The sequence below is a fragment of the Leguminivora glycinivorella genome, chromosome 5 (assembly GCF_023078275.1).
Source record: "Leguminivora glycinivorella isolate SPB_JAAS2020 chromosome 5, LegGlyc_1.1, whole genome shotgun sequence".
Lineage (NCBI taxonomy): Eukaryota > Metazoa > Arthropoda > Insecta > Lepidoptera > Tortricidae > Leguminivora > Leguminivora glycinivorella.
Window position 1 is genome coordinate 17940454 of NC_062975.1, and position 17798 is coordinate 17958251.

General features: G+C 36.6%; 5 protein-coding genes across 8 annotated transcripts in view; 3 read left to right on the plus strand and 2 right to left on the minus strand.

Annotated features, from left to right (window-relative positions):
- LOC125226137 (cytochrome P450 302a1, mitochondrial) overlaps positions 1 to 1154 on the plus strand; it is a 40537-nt gene extending 39383 nt beyond the window's left edge. For both annotated transcript variants that reach the window (XM_048130027.1, XM_048130025.1), the window contains exon 9: positions 611 to 1154. The gene's annotated coding sequence lies outside the window, so the exon portion shown is untranslated. The remainder of the gene's footprint in view (positions 1 to 610) is intronic.
- LOC125226553 (diacylglycerol kinase kappa-like) lies at positions 647 to 4287 on the plus strand. The gene is made up of 2 exons (XM_048130547.1): positions 647 to 799; positions 3796 to 4287. The coding sequence occupies exons 1-2, from the start codon at positions 647 to 649 to the stop codon at positions 4285 to 4287; spliced, it is 645 nt and encodes a 214-aa protein (XP_047986504.1).
- A 5619-nt stretch (positions 4288 to 9906) lies between these two features.
- On the plus strand, positions 9907 to 10776 carry LOC125225962. The gene is made up of 2 exons (XM_048129776.1): positions 9907 to 9929; positions 10243 to 10776. The coding sequence occupies exon 2, from the start codon at positions 10243 to 10245 to the stop codon at positions 10705 to 10707; it is 465 nt and encodes a 154-aa protein (XP_047985733.1). The 5' UTR covers positions 9907 to 9929; the 3' UTR covers positions 10708 to 10776.
- Positions 10777 to 11660: 884 nt separating this feature from the next.
- Positions 11661 to 14317, minus strand: LOC125226554. The gene is made up of 2 exons (XM_048130548.1): positions 14162 to 14317; positions 11661 to 12413 (listed from the first exon to the last, which is right to left on the minus strand). Exons 1-2 carry the CDS (start codon positions 14174 to 14176, stop codon positions 11661 to 11663), a joined length of 768 nt encoding a protein of 255 aa, XP_047986505.1. The 5' UTR covers positions 14177 to 14317.
- A 389-nt stretch (positions 14318 to 14706) lies between these two features.
- LOC125226156 overlaps positions 14707 to 17798 on the minus strand; it is a 74421-nt gene continuing 71329 nt past the window's right edge. For all 3 annotated transcript variants that reach the window (XM_048130056.1, XM_048130057.1, XM_048130058.1), the window contains 2 exons: positions 17221 to 17342; positions 14707 to 16982 (listed from right to left, as the gene is read on the minus strand). In XM_048130056.1, the coding sequence (XP_047986013.1) occupies positions 16272 to 16982; positions 17221 to 17342 (833 nt within the window). In that variant the 3' untranslated portion in view covers positions 14707 to 16271. The remainder of the gene's footprint in view (positions 16983 to 17220; positions 17343 to 17798) is intronic.

Below are 17798 nucleotides of genomic sequence, written 5' to 3' on the forward strand. Positions count from 1 at the left end.
TTGAGAGTCACCATTCAAGTAATAATCAGTGCATATTTAACAGCATCCGCGTTAAGGTAATATTATTGACATTTTCTTATTTGCATCATAATATTCACCATCTTCATAAATACCGTAAATGGGGTGACTGGGGTAATATTGTCTACAGATATAGACAATGATTTTTGAGTATTTACTAATCTATCTAGTTGGAAAACCTGAGCTAGCTCACATCCAAGTTCAGGTACTTATTTCCTTTGTATCGGACAAAGAGGATCGAGTATTATAGAGAGCTAAAAGTAAAATGTGTAATCACAGTGCATAGACTGCCATCTCTCGACACAAGCTTAAAACTTTTGAACCTCAGTTTTGACAATTTGGCCCATGTTCTTAGCTTGATATGCATAAAATGTCAAATATTAATATTAGCGTCATCTAGCCGAGCGTTCCCCAAAGGTGTAACGCCATCTTGGCCACCGTACCTTTTTCTCTATGGCTTTGAGGTACGTTTTTTTCGATCTTATCCGTCTATACGGAGTTACATACGTCTTTGGTATCGGATTTGACCCAGTTACGCGTAAAGGCTATTAATTTATTGCAATCAGTTTAATGATCTAATATTATATTTCAGATGTTACTCTTAGCTTTGTACCTCGTTGGGATAACGATGGCAGCTCCAACTATTTCAGAAGAACTGGCAACAGCGGAGTCCCTAATCTCTGTAACGCCAGTACTACGCGATCCTGTTTCTACTTTGGAAATTATTATACCTGTAGCTAAAGAATACAAGCAGAAGTCGCCATGCAAAGAATTTCTGATTGTACCAGAAATAATCAAGACTATAAACGTTGAACCAATGCCAGCCAATCTAGCTTTATATCAAAGAAATCGTGGCATTACAGATTGGTTACCTTCAATACCTTTCTTACCTTCCTTATCAGCCTTAACGTCCTTCTTGCCCTCATTACCTTCCCTACCATCCATGTCATCTATAACTTCTATGTTACCTTCCTCGTCTTCATTACCCTCTATCTCATTGCCTAATATCACTCTTCCTCCATTAATTCAAAACTTGAATTTCTTCCCTTCTTTCACTTATAATAATCCTAAGATTATGTACAGATCTTACTATACAAGTTTTCCGGGTGGTGTAGTTTTTCAAGTTCCTAGACCGTAATAATGTTTTATTTAAATTTCTATTTAGTATAAGGTAGTTAATTTGAATATTTATTGATTATGATGTGAATACATTATAATATGAGTATTCGGTGTTGTGTTTTTTTTTTCCAAAATTAATATTGAATACACATATTTTTAAATTAAAGGAAAAATGGAAAAAAATCGATCACAGACGTTTCTGCATGATAGAAAACAAATTTAATCTATAATAAGTATAATAACTCTTGTAAGCTTATATTTCGTTTTTGAGACAGTTTTACCCCATTGCAAATGATCTCACTGCAAACCATAAAAAATGGTGTTATTTACGTACTTAGTAGTGGATGAGCCATATTATAAATTGATATCTAACAGCTTTAGGCCGCGGCTTTCAACTCCCTCTTTTAGGGAACAATGTTTTTGCAAAATTCTTGATAGGTAATTCTTCTCTTGAAGTTTCTTAATTTAAATCTATACACATAACACCGTTGTGATAACTACTTACTCAAGTAAGTAGTGACTAAGTATAATCAATAAAGCCTACTGAATTTCTAGAAATCCTTAATTGATGTTCCTATATACTGTTTCTCAGCTATCGCATATACCTAGCATCGCCAGTTTTGCCAAATTGCTCTATCTAATAGTGATTCAAATCAAAATAAGCTTAATCCTGGCTTGCTGGTTTTTCTGATGTTACTGATGTTATAACAGACATTGTATCAATAACAGATTTAAATAACTTCCAGAGGAAAATGTTTGGTTGGTTATTAGACATGTGTTTTTATTCAGTTAACGAGTTCCTTAGTTATTAATAAATTGTAATATTTCTACGCCGATGTAGGCAGAATATGTCGCACCAATTGTAACTTGACGATGTAGGCAGAATATGTCGCACCAATTGTACCTAGCATCGCCAGTTTTGCCAAATTGCTCTATCTAATAGTGATTCAAATCAAAATAAGCTTAATCCTGGCTTGCTGGTTTTTCTGATGTTACTGATGTTATAACAAAATTCCTTTTCTGATGTTATAACAAGATTCCTAAAGACATTGCATCAATAACAGATTTAAATAACTTCCAGAGGAAAATGTTTGGTTGGTTATTAGACATGTGTTTTTATTCAGTTAACGAGTTCCTTAGTTATTAATAAATTGTAATATTTCTACGCCGATGTAGGCAGAATATGTCGCACCAATTGTAACTTGACCATAAGAAATAAAGATTTCTATTCTATTCTATTCTGATGTACAGGGCCCGTAACTTTCATGCCGATGACATACATTAGATGTCACGCTGATTATAGGTGATTCAAGACTTTTATTTAATAATTAATCATTATACATCAATAATTTTAATCATGACTTCAAAACTAATCTATTCATACGTGAAATAATTAATACCTACTTGATACGTAAAACTAAATTAAATTATTGGTTTATTTTTTTACATTCTATTAAATATGTTTATTACCATATTTCAATAAATTGTTAAAACAAAACAAATTGTTTCCTTTTCGTTTCACGTATCAAGTAGTATTAATTATTTCACGTATGAATAGCTTACTTTTGAAGTCATTTGTCCATGATAAAAATTGATTAATGAATAATGATTAATTATTACAGTAAAACTATTTGAATCACCTATATATATGCAGCGTGACGTCAAATTGATGTTATCGGCATGAAAGTTACGGGCCCTGCTGATGTTCATAAGTAACAGAGAACGTATTCTTTCAGGTGGCTTGTCAGCATTATTACATAATTTTACATTTTACAGATAGGTATTTATTAATATTAAAATAATTTTTAAGTTAATGGCGTGCCATATACCCATAACTTGAGCAAACACATACTTAGTTTTAATGTGTTAATAATTTTATTTATTGCTAAATACATAAAACTAGTTGCCTACTTATATATTTTTAAGATATGAAGAACAAAGAAAACGCATCAATTAATTACATTCTTTTTTGACGCAGAAAGTGGTAGAAAAAATTCAGGTGTTGGAAGAACATCAAAAATATTCAAAGTTTTCTCTTACATGTCCCGCATAGGAAGTGACAATCGTTGACATTACGCGGCGATCGATCGAAACGCAATCTGTCTCCTGCCGCACCTCTACAGTAGAGCGATAGGGAGATACTACGTTACGCTTACGAAGCGTAAGCAATTGTGACGTTGGCCAGGCTGGTAGCCCTTATCCATGCAAACTAGTAATTCAGGCTAGGGTACAGCTTGCATTGTAAAATTAAATAATCTCTTTAATAAGCTATTAATAGTTGTAGCTATCCGAATTCTCTCGATTCTAACAGGTGAAATGAAAAGAGATTTTAATATGTTTGCCTAATGTGTTTTGACTTTAACCGCAAGAAGTAAGCAGGTACCTAAAAATGAAAACTGTTAGTTTTTATTTGTTTTGAATGGGTTTCATAATTATACCTTTCGTCTTTATCTGTATATAAGTGGAATTTTTCTCAATATAATCATTGCAGTTTCATCTGTGCCAAAGTCAACGGTAAGTTCTAATATTTGCTTTTTGCAAATATTAAATATGTAAAAAGTAAAAACTATATTATGCCTCTATATTTAACTGAAAAATGATATTGCACATCTTAAAGTGAATTACAGTCACTAATATAACATTTTATTCTATTTCTAGATGTTTCTCCTAGTAGCCCTATGCCTAGTGGCAACCGCCCTGGCGGCTCCAGCCTCCATCCCCGAACCACCAATGATCGCCGAGGAGTCCCACATCATAGTTTCTCCATACATCTCGTACCCTGACCCGACACTGTTCCTGAGGACCTTAAACATGAGGATCGAGCCGGAACCTAAGGAGGAGTACAATGAGCCAGAGCCGATGGAAGAATTCTCTGAGCCCATTGAAGAGCCAAAGGAAGAATTATCTGAGCCGATTGAAGAGCCAACGGAAGAAATCCCTGAGCCGATCGAAGAGCCAAAGGAAGAGCTCCCTGAGCCTATCGAAGAGCCAAAGGAGGAATTGACTGAAGAGCCAAAGGAACCCCTACCTACGCTCCCAGCTGCCCCTGAGTTCAAACCTGAGACTAAACCTGAACCGGTTCTAATCAACTTAGCGATCCCCAAGCCTCCCTCTTCTTTTCCAACTTCTTCAACGCCTTCCCTAGCATAAGCAGCATTCCGTCATACATTGGCACCTGGTTCCGCCCTAGGGTTATGTATTCTCCAGCTTACTATACTGGGTACAGTGGGTATCCCGGTGCTGTTATCGTTGACGATAAGCCTTAATCGCAACTTATCTACCTATCTCATGTTGTGCAATAAAATTAATTGGAGTATTTTTACAAATGGTCGTCTTATTTTGAAACATCGTCTAGAAATATTTATGATTTCATTTATTTCTTGAATGAAGAATTTCTTGTACGAGGAACCACTTCTAATTTTCCTAAGTAATAGGCAACATATTTTAAAGTACAGAGAAAATTGTATAGGTACGTACGTACGTACGTACTTTGTTTCTTTTTTTTTATTTGAGTATACATATCGTGCTTATCAGTCTTATCACTAACTTTGCTATTACATTTTAGAAGGATAATGAGTAACCTGATTTTATATTGGCATTGTGGTCTGATATTCAGGTTATCTAGATTCACACTGTATTGTGTATCTCTGTTCTACGCTGTTTAACTGGAGGAGTGTTTAAATAAAGAACACTCTTAATAGCTCACATGAAATATGAAAAACTAATCAAACAGTCATGTCATCGGTGTACCTATACGATTTTTGAATGGTACCTAATTAAAAGCCAATCAAGTATCCTGCATGTCATTTTACACATATTTCGCATGCTGCATTAGAAAAAGATAAATATTATAAAATCCAAAAATCTATTATCATTCACAGGTTGGTACTTCTAGTTTCTTTAAGGCATTTAAGGTTTTCAAACGATCATCATTTTAAAAACTTACACCTCCAAAGCTAAAGAGGCACACTTTCGCTACCAAGAACCCGACTGTCGGGCACACCGCTCGTAGAAGCGTAGCCGATTACATGGGTTTCCCCGTATGTAGCGAAAATGTCGTAGCGCCGCGTAGAGCCCGGTTTCGAAAGTGTTAAAGTTTGAGGTTAGAGATTTCAGCGCTCGTAAGCAGCAACAGGATTTTTTTAGTTCGAGGCTTATACGCTCGAGGCTTGTAGATTCAGCAGTCGGGTTCTAGAGGTAGTACTTAAGGCACTTTGTTCTAGGGTACTTAAGACACTTTGCTATTACATTTTAGAAGGATAATGTGTAACCTGATTTTATATTGGCATTGTGGTCTGATATTCAGGTTATCTAGATTCACACTGTATTGTGTATCTCTGTTCTACGCTGTTTAACTGGAGGAGTGTTAGGGTCGGCATTGTCGGCAACTCGCATGTTAGTACATCCCTGCCGTACATCGCCTGTAATTTCCTAGGGATTAGTATCCCTGGGAAATTACAGGCGTCCATTATGTTACCGTGACTTATCAACAGGCGGACAGCATGCTGGTTTTCCACCGACAAAATATTATAAATAAAGAACACTCTTAATAGCTCATATCTACCCATTGGACTCTGAATGGGGGCTCATACTCAAATGAGGGTTATACTCATTTAGATACATGCCTTAATTCTGAGTTACATCCTACATAGGTATGTAAATAACTATTTTTCAGAAATAAAAGTTGAACTGGGTGTTTTATGTTTGATTTCATTGTAATTTAATTACTTATTCCTACAGTGTAACATCGTAATAGTACATTGTGCAACAAGGGGAGGAAGTTGAATATTACTAACGAGAGTAAGTTAAATCGCGACGGCTTGCCGGAGCGATTTAAAAACTCGAGTTAGTAATATTCATACTCCCCGAGTTACACACAATGTTTTTCATCACACTCGCAATGTAAAAAATATGTAAATAGATGTGAAAAAGTTAAGTACGGTACAAGAAATTTCATTATTCCCTTGGGAGAACGATTTTTCTATAACTCACACTCCGCCTGCGTGCAATAGCACATTTAAAGTGCGGGTGTGATGAAAAGTAAATAACATACACGAGGAAACCGTAAGACTGTAACTACGCATTTCTGAGGGCAAAATAAAGATAAAATGTTAAATGACGTCAAGCAAATTTCGCCAAAAAAAATTTTTTTCAGTACAGCTGGTGTTTTTTTTACGCACTAGTGCGAGAAGTGGTTCATTATATGCCAGGTCGAAACTTCGGAGGTCCATCTGTACAGAAAAACGTCGTTCGATACACGTGCGAAATGGAAATTCGTGTCGATTTAAAACTCTTTTTTAATTTATCGCCACTCGTTTCGAACTTCCTCTTTTCGCACTTGTATCGAAATGTACTATTTTGTGTAGGTACTTTTTTGTTTTATTGGATGGATGTCATCTTTGGGCGAACTCACTCCATTGAAGGCCATGTCCTTGCCTTTGGCTAGTCTATGGCCAAGAGTAATCCCATTTATAATAAAAATTGGAAACCGGCCAACTGCGAGTCGGACTCGCTCACCGAGGGTTCCGTACACACTTTCATTACCTAGTTAAAATAATCTCAAGTTTCTCAGATAACTCTAAAGACTGTATACAGTCGGTACTAATAATACTATTATGTATAACGCCATCTATCGGTGAATTTGCGCAACCTGTATAGCATGTTGGTTTTCGGGGATAATTCTTTATAATGTTAACCGATTTCGGCTGTTTTTATTTTATTTGAAAGAAGATATTTTACTTAAAATGTCATATTAATTACAAGAACGATATATATCCGCAAGAGTGTTTAAATTGAAAGTAAAAATCTAAAAAGTTTTTTTTATATAAAAAATTATTAAAAAAAAACTTTTTTACATTTTCCTTCAAAATTCTTTTTTTCGAAATAAAAAAAAATTATAAAAAATTGTTTTGATATACACAATTTGAGCTCTTTCTAACGATACCCCACCTGACCTAGTAACTTGACATTTACAGTTTGCCCCCCTTTCATTTTGGCCATTTTCTCTAATTAATATTAATAAATTTAAAAAATTATACATTAAATTTGTAGAAGGTAAAAATGTTCATAACTATTCCAAATTTCAAATCGATAGCATAAGAAATTCTCGACATATATTATTTAGTAATGTGACAGACAGACAGACGGACAGAGCGGCACCATAAGGGTTCCTTTTGTACCTTTTTGGTACGGAAACCTAAAAAGATGTATTTTCTTTCAAAAAGTAAATATTATTCCGTGGTTATTCCTAAAACTGGCATTTAAAATAAAATAAAAATTTAATATAGTTTTTTGAAACTAGTTACTTTTTAATATCTATCAACGAGGATCGTTGGATCATGTCTGATAAAGGCATCATCGCCATCAAAACAGCATTTTGTTCTGAGAAATAATAAATAGTTGTTAGTTTTTTAAATGCTCATAACTCTGAAAGGAGGCGAAATCCAGAAAAGTTCATATGACTCTTCTAATATGATGAGGAATTTTTTTTAACCCGTTATAGTGTCCCACTGCTGGGCAAAGGCGTCTCCCCATGATATCCACAACTCCCTCTGGTGTGCTTTTTCCGGCCAGTCAATAAAGGTGTCCAAGTCGTCCCGCCATTTTGGCCTACCCCTGCCACGTCCCCACTTCTTTGTCGGCATCCACTTTGTGGTTATATTAGCCCACCTATCCTGATGCATGCGGTAGACGTGGCCTGCCCAGTCCCACTTCAGCCTGGCGGTCTTTTCCCCTACGTCAGCTATGCGAGTTTTAGAGCGAAGCGTAGTGTTTCTGATGCGGTCCATCCTTGTGACACCCAGGATGCTGGAGCGCCATTTCTCGCTGGCAAACCTTCAGTTGGGACTTCTGACTCTCGGTGAGTGACCAGGTTTGGGCACCGTAGCGTAGGTTAGGACAGGCAGTATACACATGTCAACGAGTTTACGCTTTAGTAACATTGGAAGGTCGCCCTTCATTAGCTCCTTCATGGACCAGTAGCTCATCCAGGCATGGTGAGGAATACGCTGTTAAAATTAATCGGTATCCTCATGTTACACCGTTTATACTTTGCATTTATTTCTTTCATTAGCGATATGAAAATCGAACTGGCTAGAAATAATTTTAAGAAAAAAAAACCGCCTTCCTTTGGGGTTCTGGTGATAAATACTTTCAAATGTTGGATTATGTTATCAATTCGTCTGTATATTTTTAATGTTTGTTATTCGATATCTCCGCCATTTCTGAACCAATTTTGAAATTTGGATGATTCTGAAGTACTTACAGATGAGAATGATTTTCAGAACGGAACTCTAACCAGGGGCGGCTCACTCTTCATCAGCAGTTCCACTGCACCAAATGTCACTGTTCTGGACGTAAGTGCATGCTGTTCTTATAAAAATACCAAAGTCACTATAAGTGTGCCGTTCAGATTTGAGGAGTTCCGTTCTGACCATCATGAGCAGTTCCACTGCACCAAATGTCACTGTTCTGGACGTAAGTGCATGCTGTTCTTATAAAAATACCAAAGTCACTATAAGTGTGCCGTTCAGATTTGAGGAGTTCCATTCTGACCATCATCAGGAGTTCCACTGCACCAAATGTCACTGTTCCGTACGTAAATGCATGCTGTTCCTTTAAAAACACAAAAATCACCATATGTATGCCTTTCAGATTTGAGGAGTTCCCTCGATTTCTCCAGGATTCCATCATCAGAACTGGGTTCTGAGAAAAATGGGACCAATCTGTATGCATATACATTCAATCAAAAAAAAAAAATTTTCAAAATCGGTCCAGTAACGAAGGAGATATCGAGGAACAAACATTAAAAAAAAAATACAGACGAATTGAGAACCCCTTCCTTTGAGATTTGGAAGGCGGTTAATAAAAACCTCCGACCATAAACTTTTACCGTCTGGAAAAAACAGTAGCTTACAGGTTTTTTACTACATTTCGCATTAGTGCGAGACTTTAGCAGCATATTGATTGCTGTAATACCTAGTACATTACGATACACGGTGTAAAGAGGAAGTTCGAGACGAGTGGCGATAAATTAAAACACGACCGAAGGGAGTTTAAATCGACATGAGTTCCAAACTTCCTCTTCGCACGTGTATGATAAATTGATAATATGTAAACTACATATGGTCCTTTGAAGTTTCGACCGGGGATCGATTTTTGAATTTTGAACGCACGAATTCGCCGTTCGAAAGTCTGTGGAAAACGACGTTATGCTATTTTTGAAAATGGACGGCTAGTAATTTTAAAACTAGTGGTAATGACTACTCGTTTTCGATTCTGTTAGTAGAATTTAAATCGCTAGTAGTGGAGATATTATTGAACGAATGTCACGAAACCGAATGGCCGAGATTCAAAAATCGGCCCCCTGACTGGAAATGTATGTACAACTTTGCAAACTAACAGTGCGGGAATTTTAAAACACAATATTAATTATGTACGTACTGAAAAATACATACTATAATTTAAATACAAATACGAGTAGTTAGAGCTGGTGCTCACAAGACGTTTGTCTCTTCTACAAAACGGATACCTACTAGTTTTACTTTACTTTAAGAAACCAATCAATCCCTCAAATACATCTTAATACTTGAAGCAATTTATTTCTCATCATGTGGTTATGCTTGTGTCATCAGCCTTAAAAAGCTAAATATCTATTACCGCAAAATAAGAAATCAAGATTTTATTAATTTCATATTTATTGTTTTATAATTATATCTTACTGTTTTGGTTTGTATATAAAGCGTATCGTTTCTCAAGACAATCATAGCAAATTCAGTTGTGAAAAAGACAAGGTAAGGCAAGCAAAACTTTTAATATTCATACCCTCAAATTGTACCTGTCTATTAGGTTACTACTAGACAGTACCACTGATCAAAGAGAAAGCAACAGGAGAACAAAGTGCAAGTCTAATTGGTAAAGTCAAGTGACATCGCTTTGGGCATAATATATGATTGTCTTCTAAGCTCTTGGCTGCTTGTTTGCCCCTTTGCAGAATATTGTGAAAATTATCAAGGAATATTGTGAAATTATGAGGTGGGATCTAGTAGTAAAAATTCTTTGTCTAATCGATGATTGTCAGACTTATCATTTTCCTTTTTTTCTCAGATGTTTCTCCTAGTAGCTCTTTGCCTCGTTGGAACCGCGTTGGCTGCTCCAGCCATCCCGGAAGAAACAATGACCCCTGAGGAGTCCCGCCTTCTCATGTCTCCTTACATCGCGTACGACTATCCTTATACGGGTTACCCGGCGCCAATTCTTCCTCTAAGAACCGTGATGATCGACCCTAAAGAGGAAATCGCTGAGCCAAAGGACTGGAAACTGGAAGAGCTTCCAGAGGCCCCGGAGTTGCCAAAATTTGAAGAATCCAAGCCTGTTTTAGTGAAACTGGATACCAGCAAGCCTCTTTCCTACTTCACCAACTGGATCAACTCTTTCCCTAGCTTCAATCTGCCAAACCTTCCCTTCATAGGCGGTTTCTTCCCTTCATCGAGCGGCAGAGTGGTAGTGCCGTCTTACTATGGGTACCCTGGGTACACTGCTCCTATGATCGTCGAACCAGCTAAGCATTAATGACTTCCGCTGAAAATTAAAATGTTGAACAACGATTATTGGAATAAAATTGCAGATTTTAATTGATAATATTTTTTATTCATGATATTTTGTAAACCGTAAGTGCGTTTTCACATTATCCGATCCGATATCCCATACATTACAGGCGCCATCTTGGATTTTTTCTATTGCAATCCTTCCGACATCCGATATCGGATCGGATAATGTGAAAACGGCCTAAGGTAACCGAGAAAAACCTGCCCACCAAATTATAATTTAAAGGAGATCGAGCGTATAACTTTAAAGAATTGAGACTAAAAATAGGTTCTGGGTAAAAATGGGCTACCTAGTACTACTTTATTTTTTATTTTGAAATTGCAGGCATGCAAACATTGCAAACTGATGCATACAATCATTATCAATTTGGAGTTTGCTGGTGTTAAAATTATAAGTTTTCGGTGAAGGCGTACACTTAATTCTCAACAAAACAACGGATTCTAAAATAAATTCTATAAGGTGGAAATAAGTTAACTATCATATTTTATTTTTTTATTCATTCTTCAGAACACATAGAGTCATACATCAAATATACAGGTAGCAATCAAGTATAAAGGGTAAAAGACCTGAAAACGAGTAAACTATTCTGTTGTTTTAATTACGTGTACCTACAGGGTATATTGCGACATTTCAATATAATTATTTTTGTAGAAATTTTACATTCATTGATGTTGCCCCAATAACACTTTGTCTAGTTTGTCTTAGCAAATGCCACGCAGAGCTAACTTAATCTGATTCTAGATAGTAACGTGAAATTTTGAAGAAACATCTGGATTTTTGAATTCATCTGGTTATGTCGAATGTTTTCAAGTTTTTCTACGTAATTTTGGACAAATGAGGTATTAACACGAAAAGAAATTGAGTCTCAATTGAATCAGTAATTTATTCATTTGTTTCTAATGTACATGATTGCTGGCCTAGAAGCCGTCGTACCACGGGGACAAGGTAGGTACAGGTGGGGGCGGCATGCGACTGGGTGCTGCCGTGGGAGCGTTGACAGGCATCGTGGTTGGGGCTTGAGTGGTCGACACATCGTTCCAATTGAATCTATGGTTTCCTCTAGAGCTGTGTCGTGCATGTGCCCTTGGAGCAAACGTCACAGGTTCCCTTGGAGCAAATGTCACCGGCGCAAACGTCACAGGCGCAAAAGTTACAGGCTCAAATGTCGTAGAATAGCTTGGCATGGCACGGCTGCGAATCTCAGGTTGCTGCCATTGAGCCGGCTCCTCCGGAACCACTATCGACTGTCTGTATTGCTCGTAATTGTTTGGGTTGTTGACTGCCAAGTTGTCCCAATGAGGGAAGGAAGGAGGAGCAGGCACGTTCTTCCAATTCGCGACTGGACCTTCGTATTTAGGGGCTGTCAGCACAGCATTCCATTGCTCCGCGGTGTACGGAATAGGGTTCTCTGGATGCATTGAGCTCATGTCTCCGTTATCGATAGGAGTAGGAGGGGTGGTTCTGGGTCGGTTCATGTACTTGTGGATGTTTTCTTCTCTCATCTCGACTTGCGCGGGCTGGTCTCGTCGTATTTGCTGGAAGTTGAACACTAGGTTTGTGTCAGGTCCGACGGGATGGTAACCTGTGTTGCCCATCGGGAACGCACTTGCAGCGAATACCGTTCTGGCTACTAACAGGCAAATTGTAAGACGCAGCATTTTGCAGACTATCTGGAAGTAAATATAAGTTGCTTGTTAAAATCGCTGTCAATAGAAATTGTCAACAATGTAAACAAACCATTATATAAAATATCAATATTTTAGCACAATTTTATTATTTTAAAGGTTGAGGATCATAATGTGATATGAATTGATTAAATAACACATGGATTTAGCCAGTATCAGATGAGTTAGAATGGAAGTTAAAGACATTTTGACTACAAGGTTTGTTTACATTGTTCACAAGTTCTATTGACGGCGACTTTACAAAAGAATACAGAAATATCAAAAAAATAAATACGAATTATTACATTTAGTCCACGACACTACCTTACCTTTTGTGATTCTGCATCAACTGTTCCTAGTCACTATTGGATATTGTTTATAAATGGTTTATTGCGGCAAAAATAAAACTTGAATAGATTTCAAGTTTCGCTGTTTCGTATGCTAATGATAATTATGTTATTTCTTTTTAATTACCTCTGTAGACGAATTGAGAAACCCGCTAATGAGAGCAAGTACAGCATAAATGAAAAAAATGAAAATGAAAATGAAATATTTATTTTTCAAGTAGGCATATTACAATGCGCATATGAACGTCAAATAAAGCTACGCCGGCTCTAACCCTACGCCTCAGCCTCGAGAAGATTTCAGTCCCCCCTCAGTTGGGAGGGGGGTATCCACTATGGGACCGGCAAGAAACTCGGCGGGCAACTTCTTTTCAAAACATTACATCTTATAATTAACATGCATTAAATAACAACATACAATTTAACATGCAAAAGTATTCATCAAAGAATATGAACAGACTAGGTACTCTATGGAAATCAATTTCAATAAATTATATTATTGCTTAATAATACGTCGTTCTTCTTCAGAGAAAACATATCAAATTGTCATAGAAGAAAAAGATAATATGAATCTCAATATCATTAAATATGTAATTTACCTACACAACATAAAATATAAAATATTTGATGTGCTTTCTTATCTGAACTGTGTCCTCTATACATAATACAATTATTTTAATTGCTATTCGTTTTTTGTAGTTTCTGGTTCGGGCCATGCATGTTTGTCTGTCAAATAGTCCTCGACTCTGTAATAAGCCTTTAACATCAATGATTTTTTTAAGTAGTTCTTAAGAGCTGGGAGGGGTAATCTCAAAGCAGTGTCAGGTAACTTATTATAAAAATGAATGCATTGCCCAACAAATGACTTCTGTACTTTACGGACACGAAACTTCTTTATGGCAAGCTTATTTTTGTTTCTAGTGTTATAATTATGGATATCAGAATTCTTAGTGAAACAGTCTAAATTCTTAACAACATAAATTATACTATCATAAATGTATTGGGAAGCTACAGTTAAGATATTAATTTCTTTGAAGAGTTCTCTTACTGATTCACGTGTTCCTAAGTTGTAAATAGAACGAATGGCTCTCTTTTGTAATACAAAGATAGTCTGTATGTCAGCTGCTTTGCCCCAATAGATTATATTTTTAGCCCCATAGATTTCACATTTTTGATCCAAAATACTAAAATATGCCTCAACTCCTTCTTTATTACATAACACAATCGGATGGGATCTGCATGAGATTAGTTAACGACCAACGGGCCTAGCCGAAATGACAATCTTTGAAGCTAGACTCCGATCGAAACGCAGTGTGGCTCTGTCGCGCCAATACGGAAGAGCTATAAATATAGCCAGTTACGATTACGATATTAAATTTATCTTAAGCGTTTGGGCATTTGGCTACGTACCCAGACAAGAGGCATGCGGGAAGAGGCCCAGCAGTGGGCGATAAAAGGCTTATAATGAACTTCATTTATTACCAAATGATGACATAATCAGCTTCCGTCGATATGTTTCACAGAGTTCATCTTGTGCCTATTTTTTTTATTTTTTATTTTTAATTATAAATGGGCTATCGTCATATCACTTCGATAATAGACACTATACTATTGTAGGAATTGTCACCCCACATAATCATCATCCTCCTTGCGTTATCCCGGCATTTGCCTGGGCTCATGGGAGCCTGGGGTCCGCTTTGATAACTAATCCCAAGATTTGGCGTAGGCACTAGTTTTTACGAAAGCGACTGCCATCTGACCTTCCAACTCGAAAGGTAAACTAGACCTTAAGTATTGGAATTAGCTTCCTAACGATACCAAGTACCTATATCCACCATATAATATATATTATGTATGTGAACTTTCGGCCATCGAATCATATAAGTAGATTTTCTTGCATAATTTCATTTTCTTTTTCGATGGGGGAGGAAGACAGATGAAATAAAACAAATACCTCGTAATTATAATTTTGTAATACTTTTCATTATAACAAAACAATTAGTGACAAAAAAATTGCTATTTAATTTGTTAGAATAAATAAAAATAACACATTCGAGAGCACAAATATACTAATATCAATATCATAATGTAGATATTACTAATTTATTATGTCAAAAAAGATTTGACTGTGCGTTTTTAAGTTTTATCACACGAACACTAGTCAGTATAAATTAATTCCCGTGGTTGTCGCGGCAACAAGTCGCCATTTTAGACATTTTCACTGTAGAGGTCCTATTTGACTCAAAATATAAACAATAGTCGATATGTGTTACTTTTGCGTTGTAAAAAATTTCATAATTTAATATATCGCCATTTAGTCTTGCGTACCGCCTTGCAGGATTCGTTTTTTACATCATTAGAAATGTTCGTTGGAAACGTAGCGATTTCCATATCTCAGCTTTTGTCAATTTTTTGAGTCGAATAGGACTATCAATTTGCGCGTATGTTATAATGAAGAATTATTGGCCGCGACATAAGACAAAGCACCAAGTTACAACTAAGTCACTGCGAAGCATCTACAACCAATATTAAAATTAGATTATTTTTATTAAGTATAGGTTAAAATTACCTACATATAAGTATAGATTATTTCAAGATTGTGATGTTTTTGTGTTACAATGCCTTCATTTTGAAATAATGGTAATATTAATATGGAAGTGAGTCAAAGTTCAACTTTGCTATTTCAAACAGTTTTTAGGACGGATAAAATTTAGATTTACAGATAAATATACAGACTTATATAGGTATTTTAACAAAATGTACGAGGTAACTTATAAACATGCAATCTGATTACGCGTTTTTATCTGGATTACTTTTTTAGTCTGACTACATTGACTACCTACACTCGTCCTTATATAGACTAAATCACCACACATGAGTTCACTGACCTTCACTGAGGCGTGGGTATGGCCTAAGGCTAGCAATGTCCTTATAGAATTCTTGTATTTTGGAGTTCACGGTTTTTTTCTGCTTTTATACAATTTACATTTTAATATCGTGAAAAAAAAGTTATTAAGTTAGTATACATAGGTACTTTTCGCTGCATTGATTTGTCTAAGTAACTATCTAACTTCTATCTGATATGACATAAAATAAATATGTACGAAATTTGTGATGGCACTTACTTGATCTAAATATAGAAATATATGTATGTACATATAGTATTATCAGTAATTAATAATTATTTACACAATTAAGTATTATTAAGCGTGAAGTTTCATAACTGTTAACCTGTTTTTATATAATTCGTCAAATATTCATACAATATTTAATTCATTTCATTACACTCATTTAAAAAACATAAGTTATACATTAAATAACTTAATTTATGAGCATCATTTTTTTTACATTTTTAATTACTTACTTTATACTTACCAATTAAATTAATGGCTAAGTGTTCGCGTCGTTCGATAATCGTTTTGTCTCCATTTATTAGTCACAAGTGAACAATACTGATTCAAAGTTAATAATTTATTTAGGTAACTATATTTCACTTACAAAGTTTTTTAAGCACTCTAAATCATTTCAACGGCCTCGGGTCGTAAGGCGTGGCGTCATGGCCGACGTATCTATTGTTCTTTCGTATTTGGAACCCTTGTCCCGGTGAGGTGTTGTAGTATATCACTCTGCGGATACCGAACGGGTCCACATAACCGAAGCTGCCCGTCCGTTCGGCAGAGCTGTCGGTCTCCTCCTCATGGTACTGTTTCGGTAGATAATACCGGAACCCATTTCTCCTAAAGGCTACGCCGTCGTAGCCAGGGAATTGAGGAGTGTATCCATCGCCGATTTGAGCTCCGGCTCTCTGCCTTTGGAGCCAGGCATCCGCATGTCTATAAGAATTTGGGTTATAGATGTCAACTCTTCTGTATGGTGTGCTGTCGCTGGCGTAGTAGCCATCGTCTATGCTGTTAGTGTCGTAAGAGTTTGGAGAAGGTGAGGCTTCGCTCGCGGTTATCGGTGGGATGGTTGGTCTGAAGTCATAATGCGGGGTTGAGGTATCGATAGAGTTTGGCGTCACGTGGACGCGAGGTGTTGAGGTCGGTAGGCGCGCTGTGATAGACACCTCTGAAGGGAAGGGTGGGACAAAAGATGAAGATGGCACTGGGGATTGGGTGGTGGTGGTGAAGCGAGGGGTGCCTCGATTCACTGGCACCTGTCGGTGGGCTGGTGCGGGCGTGACCCCGAAACCAGAGTCCGTTGGCGCTGTTTTTGCTATTTTCAGTGACTCCTGAAACAAAATATATCGTTAACAAAAATCTGACAGTTTTTTCTTCATTTTGGTTTCTGACACTTGATTGTTTGACAATTACAGTAAGATATGAGAGACGCAGATAAGAATCTGGTCACGGCATTGCCATTTGACGTGCACTATAGTTTAGTATACCTATATGTAAATGAAAACTACGGAACCCTAATGATAAAGAGTGTCGAATATAGGGTGATAATAGAATTTTAAAACATAATACCCCGATTGGCCGGTTCTGCCCCACAAAAACAGTCTTCGATTTGTATATTCTGTAGCCTTCATTGTCAGCGATGTAGTCTTGCAACCGTAGGTAGCCGTCTGCACCGACCCATCCAGTCGTACCTGTACAAAAACAACATAAAAATAAACATGTGATCCAAATAAGTAGCAAGTAAATAAAAAATAATTGTGCTGTGGGCGTGGTTAAGTAAATGTCTCAAAACAAGATCAAACCATGTGGGCACCCACACACTATAATATCTTTTTGTCTCTTTTTTAGTTTAATCATGTGTGATACATTATACATTCAATAGGAAGTCAAGTAGCAAGACCTTAATCAGTTTTAATTGCGCCTTTAGTGATTGTTTTGGAACAGCTGTTCTTGGGATGAATATGGATGAAACATATGTAACACATGACGTATGGTTAACAGTTTGACGAATTTCTTTACACTATGTAGGTATGATCAAGGATTAATTATTATAGGGAAAAAACACTAAACAAAAACCTACGTAGGTAATTTGCGTAAAACAGACAGTATTGCAGAGCGGAAATGGAAGAAAAGGTCGCAGAACATAC